Source organism: Caenorhabditis briggsae (genome assembly GCF_000004555.2).
Source record: "Caenorhabditis briggsae complete genome, chrIII, whole genome shotgun sequence".
Classification (NCBI taxonomy): domain Eukaryota; kingdom Metazoa; phylum Nematoda; class Chromadorea; order Rhabditida; family Rhabditidae; genus Caenorhabditis; species Caenorhabditis briggsae.
Window position 1 is genome coordinate 8,203,191 of NC_013490.2, and position 21,849 is coordinate 8,225,039.

Sequence of the window (21,849 nt, forward strand, 5' to 3'; positions counted from 1 at the left end):
CCTATAAGAAACTATGACAGGGCCCGCCACGGCCCGCTTTGGGCCCGTCCGCAAGTATGCTTTGAATAGATCTAGATAAATGTGTTTCTTCTATGGTATATCACTTCCTACAGTGTCGTTCTACAGTAATCACCAGTCAACTTTTCTTGATTATTTCAAAAACTAAAGTATTTGTTCTTATTCTTTCTCCATTTATGAAAATATAAGAAAAAATGTTCTTACTAAATAACCTATTTCTTCACACTTATCTACCTTCCTGAACCTAAAAATTTCTCTCGATGCCTTTGCCACTTCCATCTCTATGCCATGTCGCACTGGTAAAAACGCCGCTCCCGTAGCGCAGTAGGCAGCGCGTCAGTCTCATAATCTGAAGGTCGTGAGTTCGAGCCTCACCGGGAGCAAGCTTTTTTGGTTCTGTATTATGCTTTGTCTCGACAGGAATTGGAGAAAGAGAACCAGGTCTCACTTCACTTTCAGAAATGTCATTCTAGTCTTTGTTCAACTGCGTGGTGGCAAACGAATTCAATCGCCTGTGTCCTTTTCCCAATAATGTTCAAGGGCATTCCGTATAGATTTCATTCTTCAGATCCCCAACTATAAGTACAAAAACCCTTTTGATCTCCTATGTTCATAATAAGATTTACTGGTTAGTAGTGACTGTCGTTTGACTTTTCTTCATCGCGTGAAAAACAACTCGTCTTCTTCTTCTTCTTTGTTTTAAATTATAAGTCATCCAATACTTTTCCACTTCCAATCGATTCGATTTCCTTTTTTTTCGGATTTTTGTGACAAGGATCAGCGCTTTTGTGATAATCAAGATTCTCTCCAATACCTGATATTCCCTCTCAATTCTCGATTTTCTTTCTTTCTTTTCATTGTCAACCTTTTTGTCTCTTTTTGTTTTCTACAACTACCCATTGTTGTCCAATGTTTCCTTTTTTAACCAATTTGACGGTAACTTTTAACCGAATTTCTCATTTTATCTGTTACCGTAAAACCTGCAATAGAAGGGCTCCCACACTGACAAGTTTTAGCTCAATTATTTCAATTCTTATGCAATATGTCAAAAATGTGNCNNCTNNCTCAATCCTGAAAGAAACTATGACAGGGCTCGTCCGCAAGTATGATTCAAAGAAATCTATTTAGTCAGAGTGTTTATTTCAAATTCAAATGTTACACAACCAAAACATGATGGTTTAGCCTACTTTTAGAATATGACTCAATCGAATCTGAAACGGGTAATAGGGGAAGAAAGCGAGGGAAACAAAGATGTTTTGCGCAAAAATGACGAGAGACGGACGACGAGTCTGATGGCAAAATGGCGCGACGCTTTTTGCGCGACTTATTCCTTCTTTCCCATCCAAACCATTCGTCGCCTTTTTTTCGGTAGACACGAGATAGTGTTATTCGCAACAGAAACGGCATGAATTGCAACAATTATTCTCTCTCATTTTCCATCAGTTTTCATGGATCTGAAACCGGTCTCCGGCATCTCATTCTAATTTGTGTGTGTGTGTGTGTGTGTGTGTGTGTGTGTGTGTGTGTGTGTGTGTGTGTGTGTGTGTGTGTGTGTGTGTGTGTGTGTGTGTGTGTGTGTGTGTGTGTGTGTGTGTGTGTGTGTGCGTGTGTGTGTGTGTGTGTGTGTATTGAGGAAAATTGTGAAGAAAGTTCAAAGTGTGGATGACGGCGATGGATCAAACTATACGCGTACACCTGTTTCCTGATTGAATTGAAATGAGAATCCTAAGACGGTGAATGAAACTTGAGACACTTTGGAACATAAAAACTCGTTCGTTATGATCCGTCTTGGAGATTCAATGTTTCTTCGGACACTCTAGGATTAGGTGATAGGCGGAAAGCTGGATTGGAATGAAGCAACAACATTCAGGCTAACATTTTAAATAAAGTTTGAAAAAAGTTGAAAGTGTTGAATTGACTGTGAGGTGTTCTTGTCAAATTCCGGGCTGGGTCAGGGCAGGTAACTGATTTTTTGAAAATTATTGAGAACAATTTTATGAAGTTCATCTCAAAGGAAATTTAAGTTTTTCTAGGATATTCCGCACTCACAGAAGTATCTAAATTTAAACATTTTTCAATCATTAAAACTTCAGAATTTCGATATTTTGAAATATTATCCGGGTCGACAGGGACGGGCCGGATCATGGCCGGGCCATGGGCGGTCTTTGATCGCATATGTTGCCGTTTTGTAGAGTTTCTGTAAAAAAAGATTTCTGATAACATAGCAGTTATCCATTTGAAGGAAACTGAACAATTTTACCTGTAATAGAAGGGCAACCTAACTTTTAATTTTGAGCCAATTTTATCTCGGTTCCTGTCAAAGATATCAAAAATTGGTAAACTGAAAAATTTTTTATCATAATATCAGAAGTGTTTCATAAGTTGACACATTTTTAATATCTCGCATAAGAGCCAAGAAAAATTGGTTAAAACTTGGAAAGTGCGTATTCCTACTTGAGGGAGCATTTTTTTTGTTGCTTTTCCCTCGTGATATTAGTTCACGGGGAAGAGATTTTCATCACTTGGAAAGAAATTGCAGAAAAAAATTCACGTGGATCCACAATACGATTTCGAATGGAAAAATAGTTTCAAATGTATTCCCCTCCCCCCACACGAATTGTTCTCCTTTTGATGAGGACTTTTTATTTGATTTAATGAAAACATGACAGATAATACACAGTATTACAACAAACACAAAGAGCAGATATCTTCCCAAAAACAAAAACCACGTTCCCCAGAAGTCTGATTAGTCGGGCTAATTTAACCCTTTCAAAAACTTCCGGAAAAATGTGATGACTAAATCGGCGAACACTTTGTACCTTAGCCACCGTGAAATCATTTTAGCTCTTAAAAGTACTTTCAGCAAATAAAAAATAGGCTTAGCCCTTGAAAATAACCTAGCATCCTAAATATGCCGATTAAAATATTCTTCAAAATTCACAAAATCCCAAAGCCAAAAACCGAAAAATATCACATGTTTCGTTTTTTGGGTGAAAAAAATTGAATATCTGCTGAAATTCTTGGGTTTTTGAGCTAAAAATTCCCAATTTTGTGATTTTCAAAGAAAAAACAAATCTAAAATTACGAATTTTTAGCTAAAAAACGCAAATTTTCAGTTAAAAAAGCAAAAAAAACTTAATTTGAAAATTGCAACGGTGAAACGAATGTCTTCTTAAAAATTAATGATTTTTAGGTAGAAAAAAGCGAATTTTTTGTATAATTTTCTAGTCGAAAAGCCCAAAAGACTTTCTGTTGAATTTTTTCAATTATTTATGAAATCACATTAATAAATATGATTTTTTAGCTCTAAAAATGCCTATTTTTCAGCTGGAATTCATCGAGTTCCAGCCGAAAAATTTCCAATTTTCGCTTCAAACTTCTTCATTTTTCAGATTAAAATTCTTGCAATTTTTATGCTTAAATTTGTCGATTACTGAGCAAAAAACTTTAATTTTTGATTTTCGTTCTCTAGCTTTAAAAACCCAATCAAAAAATTTACTTCTCTGAAATTGAATGATTTTATAGCTTAAAAAACGATTCTTGGTCGCTTTTCTCGATTTTTGAGCTAAAAATATTGAAATTAGACTCAAAATTCTTCGATTTTTTATATTTATTAAAAAGCCTTTTAAATAGGTTAGCATCTTAAATCGACGGATACCTAAAAACAAGGCCCTAGAAACCATATTATTTCAAACAGCTTTAAGTCCAGCTAAAAATTCGACAATTCATTTTTCTAAAGTAGAAAATAAATCTAATAAGAATGAATAAATTTTCAAAAAATCTTCGAACAATTCAATGACTGTCCGTCGACGGACCGTCGACGGCCCGTCGGTTCTCCTTCGGCTGCCAACTAGCAGTCATTCGCCAGTTTGCGCCTCTTCAGCTGTCATTTAGCAGTTTTTCGGCAGTCCCCCTTTACCTGCATGCATGCGACCCGAGTTCGATCTCGCCCGAGGCATCGGATTTTTGAAATAAAAAAAATCGAAAAAAAAGCTATTAAAAAAAGCAGCGAAAATGCAACAGAAAAAGCAACAAAAAAGGCAACAGAAAAAAATGCTCCTCTCAAGTAGGAATACCGGCGCGCTAAAACTTGACAGTGTGGGTGCTCTTCAATTACAGGTTTTTCGTTAGATTCATTTGAAGAATGGGCTCATTAAACATATCTGAATTTATTGAAATATGAAACACAAAAAATATCAGAAACGTTTATTGGATATCAAATGTGAAAGGAGAACTCAATTACAGATGCTCTTGACACATCTCAATGTGTCATCATCATTTTGTGATTCCATGAACTCTTCCGTTTTGACTTTTCTGAAATTGAAACCTTTGATTAGCCATTCAACAAACTTCTCCTTACTTTTTATTTTTCTTAGCTGCCGTTTCAGCAGACGTTGACTGAGTTCGTTGTTCGCGTCTCGAAGGAGCATTCTCTTCTGCAGTTGCACAAACTGTCTTCTGTTTTCCCCTCTTTTCAGTCCGTGTTCGCTCTTGTGCAGTTTTCTCGTCTACAGTATCCACGGTTTCCGTCGATACAGTAGCCTTTGTTACAGTCTTTTCCTTGGATTTGCTCTTCTTCTTCTTCTTCTTGTTTTTTGCCTTCCCTGCTTCATTTGGAGGCGTATCTTGTGTTGCTTGTTCTTTCAACGTTTTATCTTTACTTTTTAAAGGAGGAACAGCAGGTGGAACAACTGCGGCAACATCTATCACTGATCTTTTCTAAAGTTCAAATACATTTTAGATATTTAGTCACTTTCAGTTTTATCTCACCTTGGAAACTCTAGATCTAGAATCCACAATTGGTGTACTTCTATCCAATTTTCTGTTCTTCTCCTTTTTCTTCGAAATACATTGAACGAGAGATGGTACAATGATTAATATTAACAAGAAGGCCATTGCACTCATTGATAGTTGTAATGTGATAAAATATCTATTTTCGGTAAAAGATATGAATACACATCCAAATATTTATGAATTGAAATTCAAGAAGTTGAATTAAACGCGAAATGTTTTAAACACTTAGTGCCGAGTGCTCAATTAGACCAAAATGCCTTCACTTAAAAATGAACTAGTTATAATCTGCTACAGTTATCCAAGTATTTGCTTCAGTAACCCATATTAACGCGATATTAAGTTTTTGAGAATATTGTAAGAAAAAAATTACACCGTGAAGTTTTGGATCATGGAAGCTAAAGACCTGAAACATCTGAATTGGAAGAAATACGACCGCTCTGTGTCTGATGTGCTGTAAAAAATTTCGCACTTCATCGAGGAGTTTCATATTTAGAAACAAATGCTTCAAAAAAAGATTATTCAATCTGCAAAAAGGAACAAACACGCACCTACTAAAAATTTGCCCATGAATACATTTGTCTAAAAAAAAAAGAAAAATACGTAGGTGGGTCTCATCAGTATTCACAATGAAATTTTGGAGATCTGATCAGGAAGATAGAATAGTTAGGGGGTGAAGGATTAAAAAAAGTAGGAAACGGCTCGATGAAAAATAACAATAATTCTGGAATAATATGGGTTAAAATATTGAATGGATGATTGACTGTGAGCAGTATTGGAGAGAAAGGGAGTGATTTATCGACGGGGCTGAATGTTGGATCCGCTGGCTGATTGTGGTAATTGTCCTCCACTGTGAAGTGGACCACGTGATCCAGCAGATGCAGAGCGAGCCGAGGCCATTGACCGAGGTGCTTCACCCTGTCTGGGTGGGTTGTGTGAAACCGCACTCGCATCACTCATCAGTCTTTCGATCATGGTCTTGGCATACTTGAGACGATGGAGGAACTTCTGTAAAAGAGATTTTTCAAATTATTCATGGCAGAGTACTAATACGAACCTCCGGGCAACCGTTGCGTTGAAGATTGCTGAACTTGTAAGTCAGCATTCTTTTATTCTGATCGATGAAAGTAACAGCTTGCATTAGAGGACACATCATCATTTTGACATGATCCTGAAAAAAATAAGTGTCGAAATATGTTTAGGGCGGTTCCGTAACTTACATTGAAGAAGTTGATCTGCACTGTTCCGTTGGAAAGGTGCAATACGATAGCGGATTTGGTTCTGAACCAAACACGGAGTGTTGGGAGACGAGCTAACTCATCTCCAACTCGTTGCTCCGACCCTTCTCCAGCTTTCACCAAATGATCGTTCATGTAAGACCGGAAATACTTCAGCAGAGTGACCTTCTTGTTGAGAGTCTGCGGAATGTCTCCGTTGTGCATAGAGAAGTAGTGCTCTTTGTTGCTCTTCTCAATGTAAGTCAACTCCCCTCCAGCTGTATCGAGCATGATACGAGAGTTATCGTTGAACAGTACACCGACTGAATTATCACACAATTGATATCCGATACCATACTTGTCCGAATAATCGACCCATTTTGAAATCCAGAAGATAGGAAGACACTCCGGTGATTGATAGCCATCAAGAGCAGCTTCTTCCTCTTCGAGCTGCAATCTTGAAGATAATCATTGATACATTGCAATAGCTCACCCCAGGAATACGCTGTTCCAAAAGTACCGCTACTTGGTGAAAAAGTTGCGAGAGGTAGGCATCTTCAGGCTCCCTGAACGTTGCCTCGGCAGCCTGTTGTTGAGCTCTTTCGCGCTCAACATTGTTTGACAACGTGTGATGTGGCAAAGGAGCCAAGCCAGCTCTTCCATTCAATGGGCTGAAATCGAAAATTGTGTTCGGTGCCAGATTATTTCTTAATTACCGCTGTCCACGTGTATCTACCCCATTCGGAGCCACATTCTCCTCCATCATTGAGGTCTCGTGGCCAGCGAACTTCGGGACCATTGTCAAGCACGAAACCGGAAGTCTGGTTGGCATGAAACCAGATTTGAAGAAGATGTCGCGGTGCACCTGGAGTGATTTCATTCCAAGAAGAAGAGATTTCATTTCGATTTGGGCACAAAACCTCGAACTGTTCTACTTTTTCCTGGTTCCTCATCCCTTTTCTAGTGAAAATATAGGGCATCCAAGGAGAGTGTGAACTACATCAGAACAGTGTCACGATATAAACTAGCTTATGATCAGACGTGAAACTATATAGGTAGCGTACATAGGTTATTTTCTTTACTAGTCACTATGGATATAAATGATGGAACTAGAAACGTGCAATTTTAAATTTTACAAACCTGTTTGGCAGTCGGACGGCGAGTTGGCTCCGGATCCAGCATTTTTCGAATCAAAGCGGCAGCTGGCTGCGACGCGACAGAAGGAATTGTATAATTGTTATGACGGATGCGAGAATAAGTTTCTTCAAGCGACTTAGATTCGAAAGGTGGTTGTCCGAACAGAAGAATGTATAGGATGCATCCTACTGCCCAAATATCGACTTCGAACGAATGACCCATCTTGTTCAGCACCTCCGGAGCAATGTAATTCGGTGTTCCGCACAAAGTTTTCTTGCGTTCATCTCCATCAACAGTTGTGGCCAAACCGAAGTCTCCAATCTTGACAACAAGGTCATCGTTGAGGAAAAGGTTTCCAAGCTTCATATCTCGATGAATGATTTTCAGGTCATGCAGATAAAGGACGCCTTCCACCACTTGATGAGTGAAGTAACGTGCCTCTGGCTCAGTGACTGCCTTTCTTCTTTTGTGCAGCTCCATCAACGATCTTCTAGCACACAATTCAAGCGTAATGTACACGTTGAGAGAATCTTCGAAAAAGTGGAAGAGCTTGACGATGTTTTTGTGAGACAGCTCGCGGTGAATCTGTACTTCTTGAGTCATCTAGAAAAATATGTTGATTAACCGAGGAAATAAAATAATCGTTAACCTTGTCTCTTTGATATTGCTTGACAAGCATTGTTTTCGGTACAACTTTTCCGGCCACGACTTCTCGAGTGGTCCGATTTGTGAGCTCATAGCAATGAGCGAATCCTCCCTTACCCAAAAATCTCCCCTTCTCATAATAAGCCCCACGTTCCTTGTCGGTGATGAGAGCTGGTACCTCTGGAGGTGCCTTTTCCTTCCGCTGACTGGGCTTTGCTGGTTGCTTGGCAATGTTTGGCAGCCGATTCATCTACAAAGCATGAAAGTCATTACAGAAAACTCAAAAACACTTGAAGAACATTTTTCTCTCGGCGAACAGCTTCAAAACATTTGAAATGGGGGAGTCGCGTCCAGCCTTCAAATTCAAATCATTTTGCTTCGCGGGGCACTGGTCTCGCCGCGATTGTGCGTGTGTCGATTTACGCAAAGACTTCTTGTTCTCAATCCATAAATAGATTAGATTACATTTACCTTGTACAAAAGGGACAAGGAATTCGAAGAGTAAATTTCTATTCGTCGCTGATAAGATAGCGAAACTTAAACTATAGACGAAAAAAAATTAAAAAGAAAACGAGTTGAAAGTCAATTCAACGGCTAGAACTGAATTTCAACCTGAAAGAAGAAAAGGAAAACACAGATTGGTTACTCCACACACGGTTTATTGGAAACCCAGTAATTGACACGGATAATTTTTTTTTCAGGCGAAAAATGGGCATAGAAAGAGAAAAGGAAATTACAGACCAAATTCGAGGTACCTGTGCAACACCAATATGCGGAAAAATCCCAAAAAACGGACGTTGAATTCGCGCCTGTTTTTGAGCTCATTGAAATTATAACAAATTGACATCTCACTCAAGTTTCACACAGGGAAGTCTAGGACTTGTGACGACTTCACAGCATACTTGCAAGGGGCCGGGTTAACAGTAACTTCTCTGACCCGGCCCGTCTTTTTTAGAGTATGCTCCAAACACAGGGTTATTGGGTAGAAAAAAGTTATATATGCCGGCTGAGAACAACTGACCTTGTAACTTTTATAGCAGAGCATTTTTCGTTAGCACGACGAACACGTACTAAACTTTATTGGTGTCATCTTCCAGAAAAAAATAGGACACGCTTCCAATATCTCCCCACGCGACATAAATTAGGTGTTTCTTAAATAAATGTACGGTAGAAGCTGTTAATAGTTTATTGGAACTTCCAAACTGGAAGGGAAACATCACAGGGTTTGAAGACAAATAGAAGTTACGAGAAAAGAACAAGACTGTATGGTTTGAAACCGCCGTTAAAATCTTCGACAATCATAACAGACAATTTCTTGTTGTTTTCGTTGGACACTGAATATACATCGACCGGCTCAAAGCATTGTTTCTGGTGGCAAAATCTTTCTCTGTAAAATTGAATTTATTATCTACTTGTTATCACTATCTCAACCTCCTATCCCCGTGGGGTCGAACTAGATCCTGAATGACGTCTTCAGTTTTGACATGTCTGGCAAAGAACCATTCGAGAACAACAAAGTCCTCAACATTTGTGGAATTCACCTGCTCCTAAAAAACAATTTCCCGTTTTTGAAATTAAATAACAATGGGTTCCTCACTTCAATCGCTGATTTGACGACAGCTTCACAGACCGTATCCGAGTAGAACGAGAAATGTGGAACAGATGTACAAATGGAAAAAAACTGTTCAGATGTGAAAGAGCATTGTTCCATGAGACACAGAGTTCGACATTTTCGAAACTTAAATAAAATATGATAATTTTGAAAATTGAGCAGGTTATGCCTTACATGAGGGTAATCAAAGATGTTGCATGGAATATCATTGGGTTGATCTCCAAATGGAGCGATGCTGATCCCACTGATGTCATCAGCAGAAACATGACAAAGCCACCATTCCAAAGTACTCAGCGACTCCAATCTCAGGTACAGTTTTCTCACTGAAATCTTGCGACACCCAGATAATGAAAGCGCCGATTCGTCACTTCCTTTCTTCTGAAAAGTATATACAAAAATGATCGGAATAATGAATGCAAACATTACCAGATCGAGATAGATTTCCCCTATTTGATAGTTAAACTTTTCCAAAATCTGAATGAATAGTTTGGATAAATCTGTTTCAGATATTTCCAAGTTTTTGATTTTCTCATCTTTGTTCCGCCAGTCGAATGTGAACTGAAAAATTGGAAAGATTATAAATCCAATTTATTTCTGCAAACCTACCATTCCGTTCTTCGAATTTGCTATCTTCAAAACACTTCCTCCGTTTAGCTTCGGCGGACTCGAATGATTATTCTCACTGACTTCTTGGTGATTCCCAAGGCATTTGTCTTTTCGAGACATCTAAATATAATTATAGTCTAATAACTTTCGGACATCATGAGTACCTCTTCCGTTTTCAAACCAAGCATTCGAGATAGAACTCCCATCTTTTGTCCAGATTTGTAGTCTTTAGTCTCTTCTTGGTTTTTCCAAATATAGCATGGTTCAAATAAACGAGACTTCGAAGACAACGACGGCATCTTTTCTAAATAAGCCAAATAAAATGAAATGTTTGTGAAATACGGCAAAGACGGTCAGAATAAGGGGAGGAGGGAAAAAGGAATATATTGAATTTTGATTAATTCGGAGAACTGGAAAAAAGAGAAAAAAGAAATAAATGAAAAATAAAGTAAATCCGAAACAGGATGAGATTTGAGACAACATGTCTACTGAACACGAGAAAGGATAGAGGGACAGAAGATTGCTGAAATTTGAGATTATGCTGAGAAGGAAAAGAATAAGATGCACCACGAATTGCTCAGAAGAAATACTTTTTAATTTAAAAGAATTTAAAAAGGAAGAAGAATAATAAAAGAAACGGAAGTCAGAAATCTCGTGCAGCTATGATTAATTTCATACTTCAATAAAGAGAGAGCATGTCCCTTTCAGGAGCCAAATGATACTTTAAAACCATACTTGAAAAATTAGGACCCGGCCCAACGGGTCCAGGTTAAAAATAATTATTTTTACCGTAAAAACTTTAATAGAAGGGCTCCCTTATTCTCAAGTCTGAGCTCCATTATCTCAGCTCCTATAAGATGTATCAAAAATGTATCAACGGATAAAATACTTGTAATGTTATGATAAACAATTTATCAGTTGACATCTTTTTTATATCTTTAACAGAAACCGAGATAAATTTGCTTAAAGTTAAAAGTTAGGGGACTCTTCTATTAGAGGTTTTACGGTAATGAACAATTTTGTTAGTTTTTTTCATGGACCTCAAAAATGTTTTTTAAAAGACCGGGGAAACACTGAAAACCCGGGCGAGGCATGTTGAAATTATGTTCTAAAGATACTTTGAAGAGCTCCAAGGGGCAAGGAAAAAGATTCGAACGGACGACTTCAATAAAATGTTCGTCTGACGTCAAAATCATCTGACGCCTACTTGATATAACGAATAGAGTGAATGGCAATGAGATAAATGTGAATTTGAATCCTTTGGGAGCAAAAAGAAGTAGAAGGAGAGAGAGAGTAAGAGTCACGAGTATTTGGAAGAAGACGACGACCAACTACTACCCACTAATTATGCAGACTTTTGGGAAGGAACACGAGACCGGAGGAAGAAGTTTAAAAAGGGAAGAAGACGGAAAAAATGAAATCGAAAAAAAAGGAAGAAGAAAGGAAATGAAAAGGGAGCAGACGGACGACTTTATAAATGGCTCCTTGAGTGGCTCGAAGAGACCGCCGGACGGCAAGTGAAGCCAATTGAAGTGGGGATTGAAGAAGGAAAAGAGGAAGAAACTGCACGATGACAGAAAGTTCAAAAGTTTATATTTTCGCAATATGTGAATAGGACTATCATGATTGGAAAGAAAATCTGAGCTGTGGAAGAGAAATGATTGTGGGCGTGGTTAATGATTCCCGTAACGAAAGCCACCGTATCCGAAGTTTTCCGTACTTTGGATTATTGCAGCCTTTCGAAATTTTTTGTGTTGAATACCTCCAAACAAATCGGAAAATATAATATTCAAACCTATATTTAAACATGAAAAACCGCCGAAAACGGAAAAATATCTTTAAAAAAGACTTTAAAAAAATATTGCTGATTACGGTAGTACGACCTTGTCCGTGGCCGACAGATTTTCTCTTCCACAACTTCGACTTTTGTATACCAGCATAAAGAATGTGTTGCTTAAAGTTCAGAGCTTCAATTTTCATAGAAATACATTTCTTTTTTCCAGTCCTCTGGAACCTGCAAGCTGTGAAAAGGGAAAATTTATTGAATTTGATTTCCACTCTTCCCAGAGATTAAGTGGGGCAATCAGCAGACAGAGCTTTTTTCAAAATGTAATACTCTATCATCATGTGGTTCTGTATGAAAAAGATTACACCATCATCCATTTAATCGTTCCTGATAATTTGATCATTGGATCATTACTGTTACTTTCGGCTGTCAAATATCCGCCGTTCGCCCGCCTGCGCCTCTTCAGCTTTCATGAAGCAGTTCTTCTTGGTCTTTTTTTCGATTTTTAAAAATTTAAAAAAAGTTTATTAAACATATTAGAAGAAGAAGGTGTTTTTAAGATAGTTACGGCATACGGTAGCGAGTATATTGTTTTCCATCCCTTTTCATTGCCTTTCCAGTGGCAAAAATATTAATCATGTGGTTATCGAAGTTGGCAGTAATACTATTGAATGAATTCAGTTTGCTTGGAATTTGAATGCAAGTTTTAACAAAACAACGCCGTTTCAATATTGCATAGATCTCTGAACTGAAAATCAAAAATATTTTTTAACTGTTTTGAAATCTTGATTACATACTTTTCTTCTTTGAAATCGTCATCCCACATAATTATATTCTCGATTCCTGATAACAATATCCGGAGATCTCTTCTTTTGGTAGAAAAGAAACAAGCTTCTTTGAAACCATCTACATATTTCCCGTTTTGCCAGTTCTGAAAAAATTTAATTTTTTCAGAAACATTATTTTTATTCCTTACAATAAGGAACTGATTGATTTCAGTATCGGAAACGTGCTGAATGTTGAGACTGATACGGCGTGCTTGAAGTTTCAGCAAATCGCCATTCAAAAATTTATAGCATTCGTATATGCACAGTTTCTTGCAACAAACAATCTGGAAAAAAGATAAAAACAGTTATTTTAGAATAATAAGAAACTACCTGAGGAAGGGCAAGCATTTCTGTTGAAATTGAGCTCAAGATGGGACTATAGTCTCTCGGTATCAGTTGAAACTCATCCAAATCTTTTGGGACCTTGGAAAGCCACCACTTGATTAGATTGTCGTCATTCAAACTCATGAATACTTGTTTGACATTTGGAAGAAATTTTATTCGGCTTTTCTCCAGTGGATATTTTCTCTGTATAACTGAGGTAATCGTAATACATAAAAGTCAAATCTAACCATTGCAACTCGAAGTGTTGAAATTCCATACTGAGAAATTTTCATGAATCTTTCAACCATTTCAACAGCGTCTTCATGATAATTACTATTTCCAGCTTCACTAAACATTATTTCGTACTTTTGATTGGCGTCCTTTTCGAATTCAATGACAACCATAACTGATTTCTGAAAAGTCTGAAATGAGGGGGATAGTAGCTTTTTTGGAGTGTTCTGGAGTTAGGGATGCATCCTCATCCTCACTACTCGTCCCACAAGTTAGACTCCTTGACAGGCTTCTATGAACAAAATTTCGAGACGGCTATTTTCTTTCACTTCCTCCCACTTTTCATAATTCTATTTTTCTCCAAAACAGAACTTACAGGAATAGAAACATCTGTAAATGCAATTGAATGAATATGGATGGGATGAACACTAATCAATGCATAGTGCTTTTTTGATGTAATAGCAAGACGACATCTCATTTTGTAATCCAAATTATCGATAACCATTCTTTTACAGTCATCATTCAACAGAGGCCATAGTTTGAATCCTCCTATGTATTTTGCCACTTTGGAAAGAGATTCCTTCTGAAGAGATTAGCGATGGCAAGAGATGTTTCTTTATTAAAACTGACCAATTTCTGTTCTCTGATGTATTTTGGATCAGCTTTTACTGCCAATTGATGTTCATCGTCACTATTGGATTCTTCTCTGGACATGTTTACAACTTTGGTAGAATACAATAATATCAAATCCGGCTGACAATAAGAAAACACCCCAACACCAAGATTAATTATTTTTTAAACTTTCACATCCAGTTAAATATAGAATTTTTATAGTTAGAAAAAATTGAACAGCTTCAGATTATGTGTGTATCAAATGACAGAGGTTCATAGGAGCGCGTTTGCACACAAATAGGGAGAAGAATAGAGAGAAGAAAAAGGAAGAGAGAAGAGAATATGGAAATGATAGAATGGGAGGCAACGAAACTGGATCACTCTCTTAAAATATTCAGTTCGGAAAGATATTTTTTTGAAGTGTTGAAAAACTAAGAATATGAGTAGAACATTGAATGCAACACCCACAGTAAGTATGTCAACGTTGAGTTCAATTTTCTCGATTTCTGTAACAGATATCAAAAGTTGGTCAACTGACAAAATGTTCATCATATTATGGCATATATTTTGTCGGTTGAAGGTTTTTTGATACATCTTACAAGAATCGAGATAATTCGGCTCAACGTTTACAACTATTAGAGAAGATAAGGTAGTTATTCCCGAGGTTACCTATATTCAAATTTTCATTTTAGAATTTCGGTGTGCAAAAATTATTGAGGTCATAACTTCGCATATCTCGCAAAATTAAAAAAAAATGAAATTTCATATTTTGTGATTTTTAGGTCGTTTTATAGGTCACAGAACCTAATTCTTTTTTCGAAACTTGATAAATTAACATAAAACCACCCATACAAAAAATTTACTATAATCAAAAACATTATATCGAGAACATTTAAAAAAGAAAAGTTAATGGGTGATGGAACGATGCGATGATTGGGTATCGGAAATGCTCTCCGAGCTGCTCGAGACGGCGGTCATCAGATTCGAAAGAGCAACACCACACTTGCTTGCAGAGTTTTGAAGAGCATGCATTAGTCGAACGGCTTGGGTGTCAACTGAAATTTTAAAGTACATATAAGCCGCTTGTATATACACAAAAGGGGGCATGAGGGTTTTTTTTTAAATCACGTATATGACCACTCTATCCTCCGTTTTTCCAGGCAAAATATTATTTTTTCCCGTGACATTTTGAAAAAAAAGAAACGTGGACCCGCTGACGTTTTTCTGAAGCGATTTATAGTGAATTCAAATTTATTCCCCTCAAAAATAAAAATAGAAAAAGACTCATTTCTCAAGGAAAACACCCCCACCCCCAAAATTGTATTAGCTCTTCAAATTATTTTCAGTACTTACAATGTTGTTGTCTTCAGGCTTAGCACTCTAAATCAACGGATACCTAAAAAAAGCTCCCTGAATGTGTACCTATAACCTATTCTTGGTACTTTCGAAAAAACAAACAAACACCCAAGTTTTAGAATTTGAAAAAAAATCACATTTTCAGTGTAAAATCGGCAATTTTCAAATTTAATTTCCTTCACTCCTAGGAGGTTTTAGGACTTGAAATTTTTGTGTTATACTCCGAACTATTTGAAATTCCATATTTTTACATTATTGTTAAAAAAATTTACAAACTTGAAAACTTGGGTCCACCCAAAGTGTAGGCGAGTTTTGAAACTTTCCAAAACTTTTCCGGAAAAATGTTTTTTTGAAAAAATGTAAAAATAGGAAATTTCCAATAGTTTTGAGTATAACACAAAACATTTCAAGTCCTATAACCTCCTAGAATTGGAGAAAATGAAATTTGAAAACTGCCGATTTTACACTGAAAAAGTGATTTTTTGGTACTGAAACTGAAATTTCAGCACTTTAGAAGCAGATTTTGAAAACGGTTTTATAGGGTTTCAAACATGCTCTTTCATCCTGTGAAGTCAGTTTGTGCAAATTAGAGGGTCAACTTAAAAGGTTCCCTTATAAGCTATTAAAACAGAAACCAGAATTTACTATAAAAAATTACAGTGAAAAAACTGGAAATTTTGCTGATATTTGAGAATTTCAGTACTTTATCACTGACTTTTTAATAATATTCTGTTTCTTTTTTTATTTTAGGCTTAGGCTGAAACGCGTGTTTTTTGGCAAGGCATTTCAGTCTAATGATATTTCAGAGAAAAAGCTGAAAATTTCGCAGATATTCGCAAATCTCATTACTTTCTTCATTCAATTTTTTCACAGATCATTAACTTTGAAGCTCTATGCTTAGCCTCAAACGCCTGATGTTCCTTCCACTGGGAAATCCGAGAAACTGCGCAAAATTTGGAAGTATGTATTAATTCTGGCTGGAACATACCGTAGCCCATGGGCTTCTGTTAGAAAAGTACGGTAATTCAAAATCCCAGAATTTTTGGAACTGTGATTTCAGAACTAGAAAATTTCTAAATTTCAGTATTTCAGATTTTTTAGAATTTTAGAATCATTTTTCCGGGATTTCAGAATTCCTGAATTTTGAACTTTGAGATCCTGGAATCACAGAATTTCATAAATTCGGAACTGTGGAATTTAGAATTGCAGAACGAACATTTAGAATTCTCCATAGCACTGAATTTCAGAAGTTTTATCTTCCGAACGTCAAATCTCTGAATTTTTGAATACAAATTACTTTGAAAATAATTCATTGAAAAATTGAAGCCCATGGGCTTCTATTAAAGGAAATAGGTATGTCTCTTACCGATTTAAGTATATTTTTCTGACAACTTTAGAAAAAATTATCCTAATTCAAAAACCCATTTTTGGAGTTACAAAATTTCGATTTTTTAAATGAGAAGATCAAAAATTGGCAATTTTAGAAACACTCATTTACAACTAACGATATTCACCCTCATGAAAATTTTGAAAAAGAAAAATAATTATAAGCATTTTCACGTGATGATAATGAGAAGTTATTTATATATCAAAAACAACTAGAAATTTTGTCGATCGAATAGCATACTGGTTTACACGCTGGTGTATGAAGCGATCGACCCGAGTTCGATCCTCGCTCGAGGCATCGGATTTTTGGAAGGGAGAAAAAAATCCGAAAAATCTAAAGAAAAACCCTCATGCCCCATTGGGAAAAAAACCCTCATGCCCCATATTGTGGATTTACGGGCGCGTGTACATATAAAAATATAAAATCAAGAATTTTAGTTGTTATGGTCAGATTTCTGAACTCACCAGCATCCTTTGCAGTGTTCAGAGCATCATCAACCATAGCAGAGAGCGAGACAGTTGAAAAGTTGAGAGATGGAGCAGAATCCAAAGTTGTACGAGTTCCAATGGTAGAAGAGAGAACAGACTTATCGTCGATTTCTCTTGGAGGACGGGCGATGATTGGATCGCTGGAAGAGCACGCAGTTTTGGTACATGAAGCACTCTTCATCAGGTTTTGATGAGCTTCTTCGAATGCTTGACTTGGCATTGAAGATTTGGAAACTGAAAATTTATCTGCTTTGAAATATATTTCCCACTTTTTCTGATTACCGGAAAAAAGAGTTGACTGTCCGAGAGAAGAAGAATTGCATTCATAAGACGACAATGTCATTGGCTCATTGCAAGAGAGAATGTTAGTAAGGCCATCGGAAGAACATCCAGTGAAGTTGGAAGCAGAATCCCATGGACTGCATTCATATGTCTTTCCTTGAGGTCCTTCCACTGCTCTTCTGATTCTTGAACTACGAAGTTCTCCATCCAAATCATTAAGATTGGAATCATCAGTCAATGCGAATGAAGAACTTTCGAGAACATTCAGAGCGTCGTTGGTGCTATCAAAACTGTAGACACTGTTCCATCCATCACTATCAAAAAGAGAGCTCGCTGATTTAATTCCTTCCCAGTTGTCCATGGTCTTCATAAGATGACGGAACAATAGCTGGCATTTTTGCTTCTTTTCAAACTTGGAATCATTCTGGATCTTGGAGATGGCATAGTTGAAATCGCCGCGTTCATAATGGTCCAAAGGCAACGATCCGATCATTTGAATGAGACCGGAATAGACTGAATCCACGCGTTGATCTTCTTGTCCAAATGCAGTCAATGAAGCGGTGTCCATTCTGTTGGCATTCAAATTTTTACGAATTTCAGCCAAGCGTTCCGTATTTTCCAACATAGTATCCATGATCCTTGGGCTTGTAGTGTAAAACTCCTCTCCTCGTCGGACGAACTCCTCGATTTTCTCCTTTTTCTGGAAGACTGCCAGCGACTGAGTCACAAAATCGGAAGCGTCTTCAATTTTCTTGTCGTAGAATGCTTGAGTGTCGTCCACGGCTTCGTCGAGATACTCGATGCAGCTATCATAGTGATCCATTTTCTTGTTGGAATTTTTAACGGTTTGAATAAAAGCCTGACGTTGTTGAATGTTCAGTTCGGAAAACTGACCGATGAATCTATCGAGGGTCTGAAAACTATAAAATATAAAGTGATGGATTAAGAATAATAACCGGTTCCAGCTCTTCGAGTCCCTTCATTTGAAGTTGCAAACTCTGTCCTTCCTCCCGATGTTCAGTGGTCTCTCGCAACAAACTTGTCACTTGACTCAATGCAATCGGAGGGTTCCCCTCAATCGTCGCTGAAGAACTGCTTCTGCTCGATTCCGAATTGAACTTCCATTCGCTCAACTCCGAGCTCCGAGGCGGAATGGCAGAACCCATGATGTTAGGAAGTTTAGGAGTATGTGGAGTATAGGAAGAAATTGAAGAGACGACGGTTGCTGGTCTACTTGGAATTGTTTTATCAGCTGAACGAATGGAGCAATCAGTTGAAGAAGTGTTCTGTTGAGTAGAAAACGGAATCTTTTTCCAGTGGCTTCCAAGGCTCGTTGAACTTGTAGCAGCCAAAGAATCGATTGAAGTAAGGCTTAAAAACCGTTGTCTATAACCTGTAGATGAATTTCTAATTACCCAGAATCACCAACATCCAGATACTCCGACGGAATAGTAGTTGAACTGTAATTATAGCGAAAATATTAACTATTTCTGAAGACAATCAAACTCACCGAACTCTCAGTTGCTGAAGCTCGTCGAAATCCATTCGAGGTCCGTAATTGAATTGGTTGGTCATCGTTCGAAGAGTTTCAACAGAAGACGTTTTTTGAAGCTGATCCCTTTTGCAGCAGTGGAAAAATTGAGAACTGACAGGCGGTTCTTAAGCTTTATAAAAAGCAACTGGGTTTTGGGTTTCGAGAGTTGTGGATAGGTATTTTGGAAGAATTTCATGTTGGCCCACGTTGTGCAGAGTGGATTGATCTGGTCTGACCTAAAAATTATCTGGGTCTACGTGTAATCTCAAAGAATATACTTTTTAAAAGGAAATTCACGTTACAATTAAAATTGAAGCTTGACCCGAATTCACAGATGGGCTGCTAGTCTAGTAAATGATCTAATAGAAGCCCAAACCGCCAACGTTGAGCTCAATTATCTTGGTGCTTATGAGAGATACCAAAAATATGTCAACGGATAAAATGTTGGCGATTTCAAGATAAGTATTTTATCAGTTGACTACAGGTTTTTTTCCTTTACAGGTTTATTTTTACAGGTTCTACGGGATCTTTAGTTTCTGTAAAAATGATTTTTTCGCGAATTTTCAAGAGAAAAATTAATTTGTTTAAATCTTTTCAGGGTTTTCAGCAGTTTTTCTTACATTTTGCCGAAGTTTTGGCTGAAATTTGACGGTTCTGTGTTTGCGAAGATTAGTGTAGAAAAGTTTTCGTTAAGCCATTGTATTCGCTATCATCATCTCGTCAAATTGCTAACAACAGTCGGAGCTCACGCTGTTTCGCAAAAAGTATATTTTCTAGCTCAAAACTGAGCAAATCAGAATTTTCGATGATTGATATTTTGGATAATTTTGAGCAAAGTTATGTTCAATCAATCAATCAATTTTTTGACTTTGGCGGCCTATGTGTTTTTTCAGAATAATTTTCAGACAACCCCTCAATTTAATTTTGACTACAGCAAGCTGAATCAATTCATTTGAACATTAAAAACGTATTTTATTTATTTTACTTCCAAATATGACTTATGACGGTGTATCTTATTGATCTCCCAGTCTTCCTCATTTTAATATCATCTTGTGATCTTGTCTTGTGTTCATCCTCAAAAAACAGAACAAAATGGAAAACAGAACAGTTTCATTCCCAAACCAAACATCTATCATAAAACTAGTGTTATACTTTCCAATGTTACACACTTTAAATGTATCTCTTCCCAATCAGCTATATTGCCCTCTCTTCACCCTTTCCCCTTTTTTGTACCGTATTCTATACCAAGTCTCGTATTGTAAATACCTCTCAAACTAACATGATTTCTTCAATCTTCATCTTTTTTCCATTCTACTTCTTCTTCGAAAAACCGGATATCTTCTTGAAATTGAGTGGTTCAAGCAATCGTGAAGAAGCTACTCTGTGATGATTATAAGGTTCAATGGAGAGAAAAAGAAATAGGGAGATTCATGTGACCTTTCGAGGTCAGATAATCTCGAGAAAAGGTAAAGAAGAAGAGGAAGAGGTTGAAGGTCGCACGCTCTTCGGGTGATCAAAATGGCAATGGGCATTCGGAGGTGATGTTCAAAAAAAGAAAAAGAAGAAGAGGAAGAAGACGTTCCAATTGAATGTTGGCAAGGACGAAATGGTCGGGAGTTTAGGAAATGGAAGATTTAAGTGCTTTGGTCTACTCAAACCAAAAAGAAAAATTAATGTTTGTTGCAAAATACCTGGGTAAAGAAAAGAATTCTTGAAAAATCAGGACTGGGCGTTTTGCAATGGAAACCCGGACTACTGGAAACTCCTACTCGGTATAAACCCGCGGAAGATGTGCATCATTTACGCAAGAGAAGTAAGTAGAGTTTACATCTGTTGCGACAGTGCTGCACAACTGTAGGGGATGTGTAGGGTAGTTGATGCGCGAATGTAAGATATTCAGTCGCTAGCCCCCTCGTTTTTCGCTTTCATCGCACTTGATTAAAGCAGTTGCTAAAAATACGTTTATTGAAAAAATAGAAAACTACAATAAATGAGGGGAATGAAAAAATGCAAAAAAACATGATACTGTTTAGAAATGTGTATATTTTTTCGTCTCCTGGCTTGTCCTCAAATTGATTCTCACTCGTCTTTCGAAGCCGTAGCAGTTGAGTGTCGTCTTCTTCTTTCCATCCTGAACCGGGGGTTTGGCTGAGAGTGTCGCTTCTATTCGAATGTCCGTACGGTCCCACTCCTCATCCGACAATTGACTTCATAGCGTTCTGTAATGAGAAACACGTTATGAGAGTAACTATTTAAAGTTATAAGGCTATTTTTTTGAGAAACGAAAAAGCAAGGAAAAAAGATGAACTTGCACTATAGTTAAATTTTGTGCAAGTTCATCCAAATCAAGTATTTTGTTCTAAAGCTTCAAAACATTCGAAAAAGCCTGAGGAGCCAGTTGAGCCAAATGCAAAGCGGGACTGGTGGATAACTGCTAGATGCCGGCTGAAGAGGTGCGGACGGGTGAACGCCATTCTAGTCGCCAGAGCGAAGCTTTTTTCTCATATTTTTTCTCATGAGCGCCTCAAAAGGTTGATTTATCTGGTTTTAATTTTTTTAAGCCTAACTGCACATGAATGTGACTTCAGACATCTCAAAAAATTGGCTTTTTGGAGTGACGATCGGCAACATTGTCATTTACTACAAGCTTTCGAATAGTCACTACCGAAATTTTCTCTTCGAAGCATACGCCGTTTCTTTTGCAGTGACAAATCATTCAGAAATTCAGATATTTAAACACTTTCCGTTTTATTACCCATCTCATGTATTTCCTGCCACGTCATCTTCCCGTCACCCATATCACCGTTTTTTCCACACCTTTATTCTTTTCACCGTTTGTTAAATACCAATTGAAAACAGTCAGTGTATTATGGCATCGTCGTCTACTTCTTCTCTTTTTTTCTGTTACATGTGCAAACATTAATTGGCGATGGATGAGAATAGAGAAATGAAGAAGAAGAAGCGGTTCGAGAAACCAGTTAGAGACAAACTGAACA

General features: G+C 37.3%; 6 protein-coding genes and 1 non-coding gene across 7 annotated transcripts; 1 reads left to right on the forward strand and 6 right to left on the reverse strand.

Moving 5' to 3' along the window:
• The first annotated feature begins 328 nt into the window (after positions 1-328).
• CBG28987 lies at positions 329-401 on the forward strand. The gene has a single exon. It is a non-coding gene (tRNA).
• Positions 402-640: 239 nt separating this feature from the next.
• CBG25955 lies at positions 641-1,425 on the reverse strand (the record flags this gene model as incomplete). The annotated part of the gene is made up of 3 exons (XM_045244099.1): positions 641-883; positions 1,003-1,034; positions 1,290-1,425. The coding sequence occupies 3 exons, from the start codon at positions 1,423-1,425 to the stop codon at positions 641-643; spliced, it is 411 nt and encodes a 136-aa protein (XP_045098882.1).
• A 1,964-nt stretch (positions 1,426-3,389) lies between these two features.
• Positions 3,390-4,914, reverse strand: CBG25956 (the record flags this gene model as incomplete). Its single annotated transcript, XM_045244101.1, has 5 exons — positions 3,390-3,519; positions 3,969-4,125; positions 4,379-4,526; positions 4,561-4,737; positions 4,789-4,914. The coding sequence occupies 5 exons, from the start codon at positions 4,912-4,914 to the stop codon at positions 3,390-3,392; spliced, it is 738 nt and encodes a 245-aa protein (XP_045098883.1).
• Positions 4,915-5,604: 690 nt separating this feature from the next.
• Positions 5,605-8,058, reverse strand: Cbr-plk-1 (the record flags this gene model as incomplete). The annotated part of the gene is made up of 7 exons (XM_045244102.1): positions 5,605-5,817; positions 5,867-5,980; positions 6,030-6,476; positions 6,505-6,697; positions 6,743-6,891; positions 7,167-7,766; positions 7,789-8,058. The coding sequence occupies 7 exons, from the start codon at positions 8,056-8,058 to the stop codon at positions 5,605-5,607; spliced, it is 1,986 nt and encodes a 661-aa protein (XP_045093949.1).
• A 992-nt stretch (positions 8,059-9,050) lies between these two features.
• On the reverse strand, positions 9,051-10,325 carry CBG09232 (the record flags this gene model as incomplete). The annotated part of the gene is made up of 6 exons (XM_045244103.1): positions 9,051-9,195; positions 9,240-9,355; positions 9,406-9,546; positions 9,595-9,978; positions 10,027-10,146; positions 10,191-10,325. The coding sequence occupies 6 exons, from the start codon at positions 10,323-10,325 to the stop codon at positions 9,051-9,053; spliced, it is 1,041 nt and encodes a 346-aa protein (XP_045093950.1).
• A 2,051-nt stretch (positions 10,326-12,376) lies between these two features.
• CBG09231 lies at positions 12,377-13,908 on the reverse strand (the record flags this gene model as incomplete). The annotated part of the gene is given in 6 exon segments (XM_045244104.1): positions 12,377-12,560; positions 12,610-12,923; positions 12,970-13,167; positions 13,212-13,406; positions 13,571-13,777; positions 13,792-13,908. 6 exon segments carry the CDS (start codon positions 13,906-13,908, stop codon positions 12,377-12,379), a joined length of 1,215 nt encoding a protein of 404 aa, XP_045093951.1.
• An 804-nt stretch (positions 13,909-14,712) lies between these two features.
• On the reverse strand, positions 14,713-18,894 carry CBG09230 (the record flags this gene model as incomplete). Its single annotated transcript, XM_045244105.1, has 4 exons — positions 14,713-14,861; positions 17,014-18,232; positions 18,276-18,726; positions 18,830-18,894. The coding sequence occupies 4 exons, from the start codon at positions 18,892-18,894 to the stop codon at positions 14,713-14,715; spliced, it is 1,884 nt and encodes a 627-aa protein (XP_045093952.1).
• Positions 18,895-21,849: the final 2,955 nt, after the last annotated feature.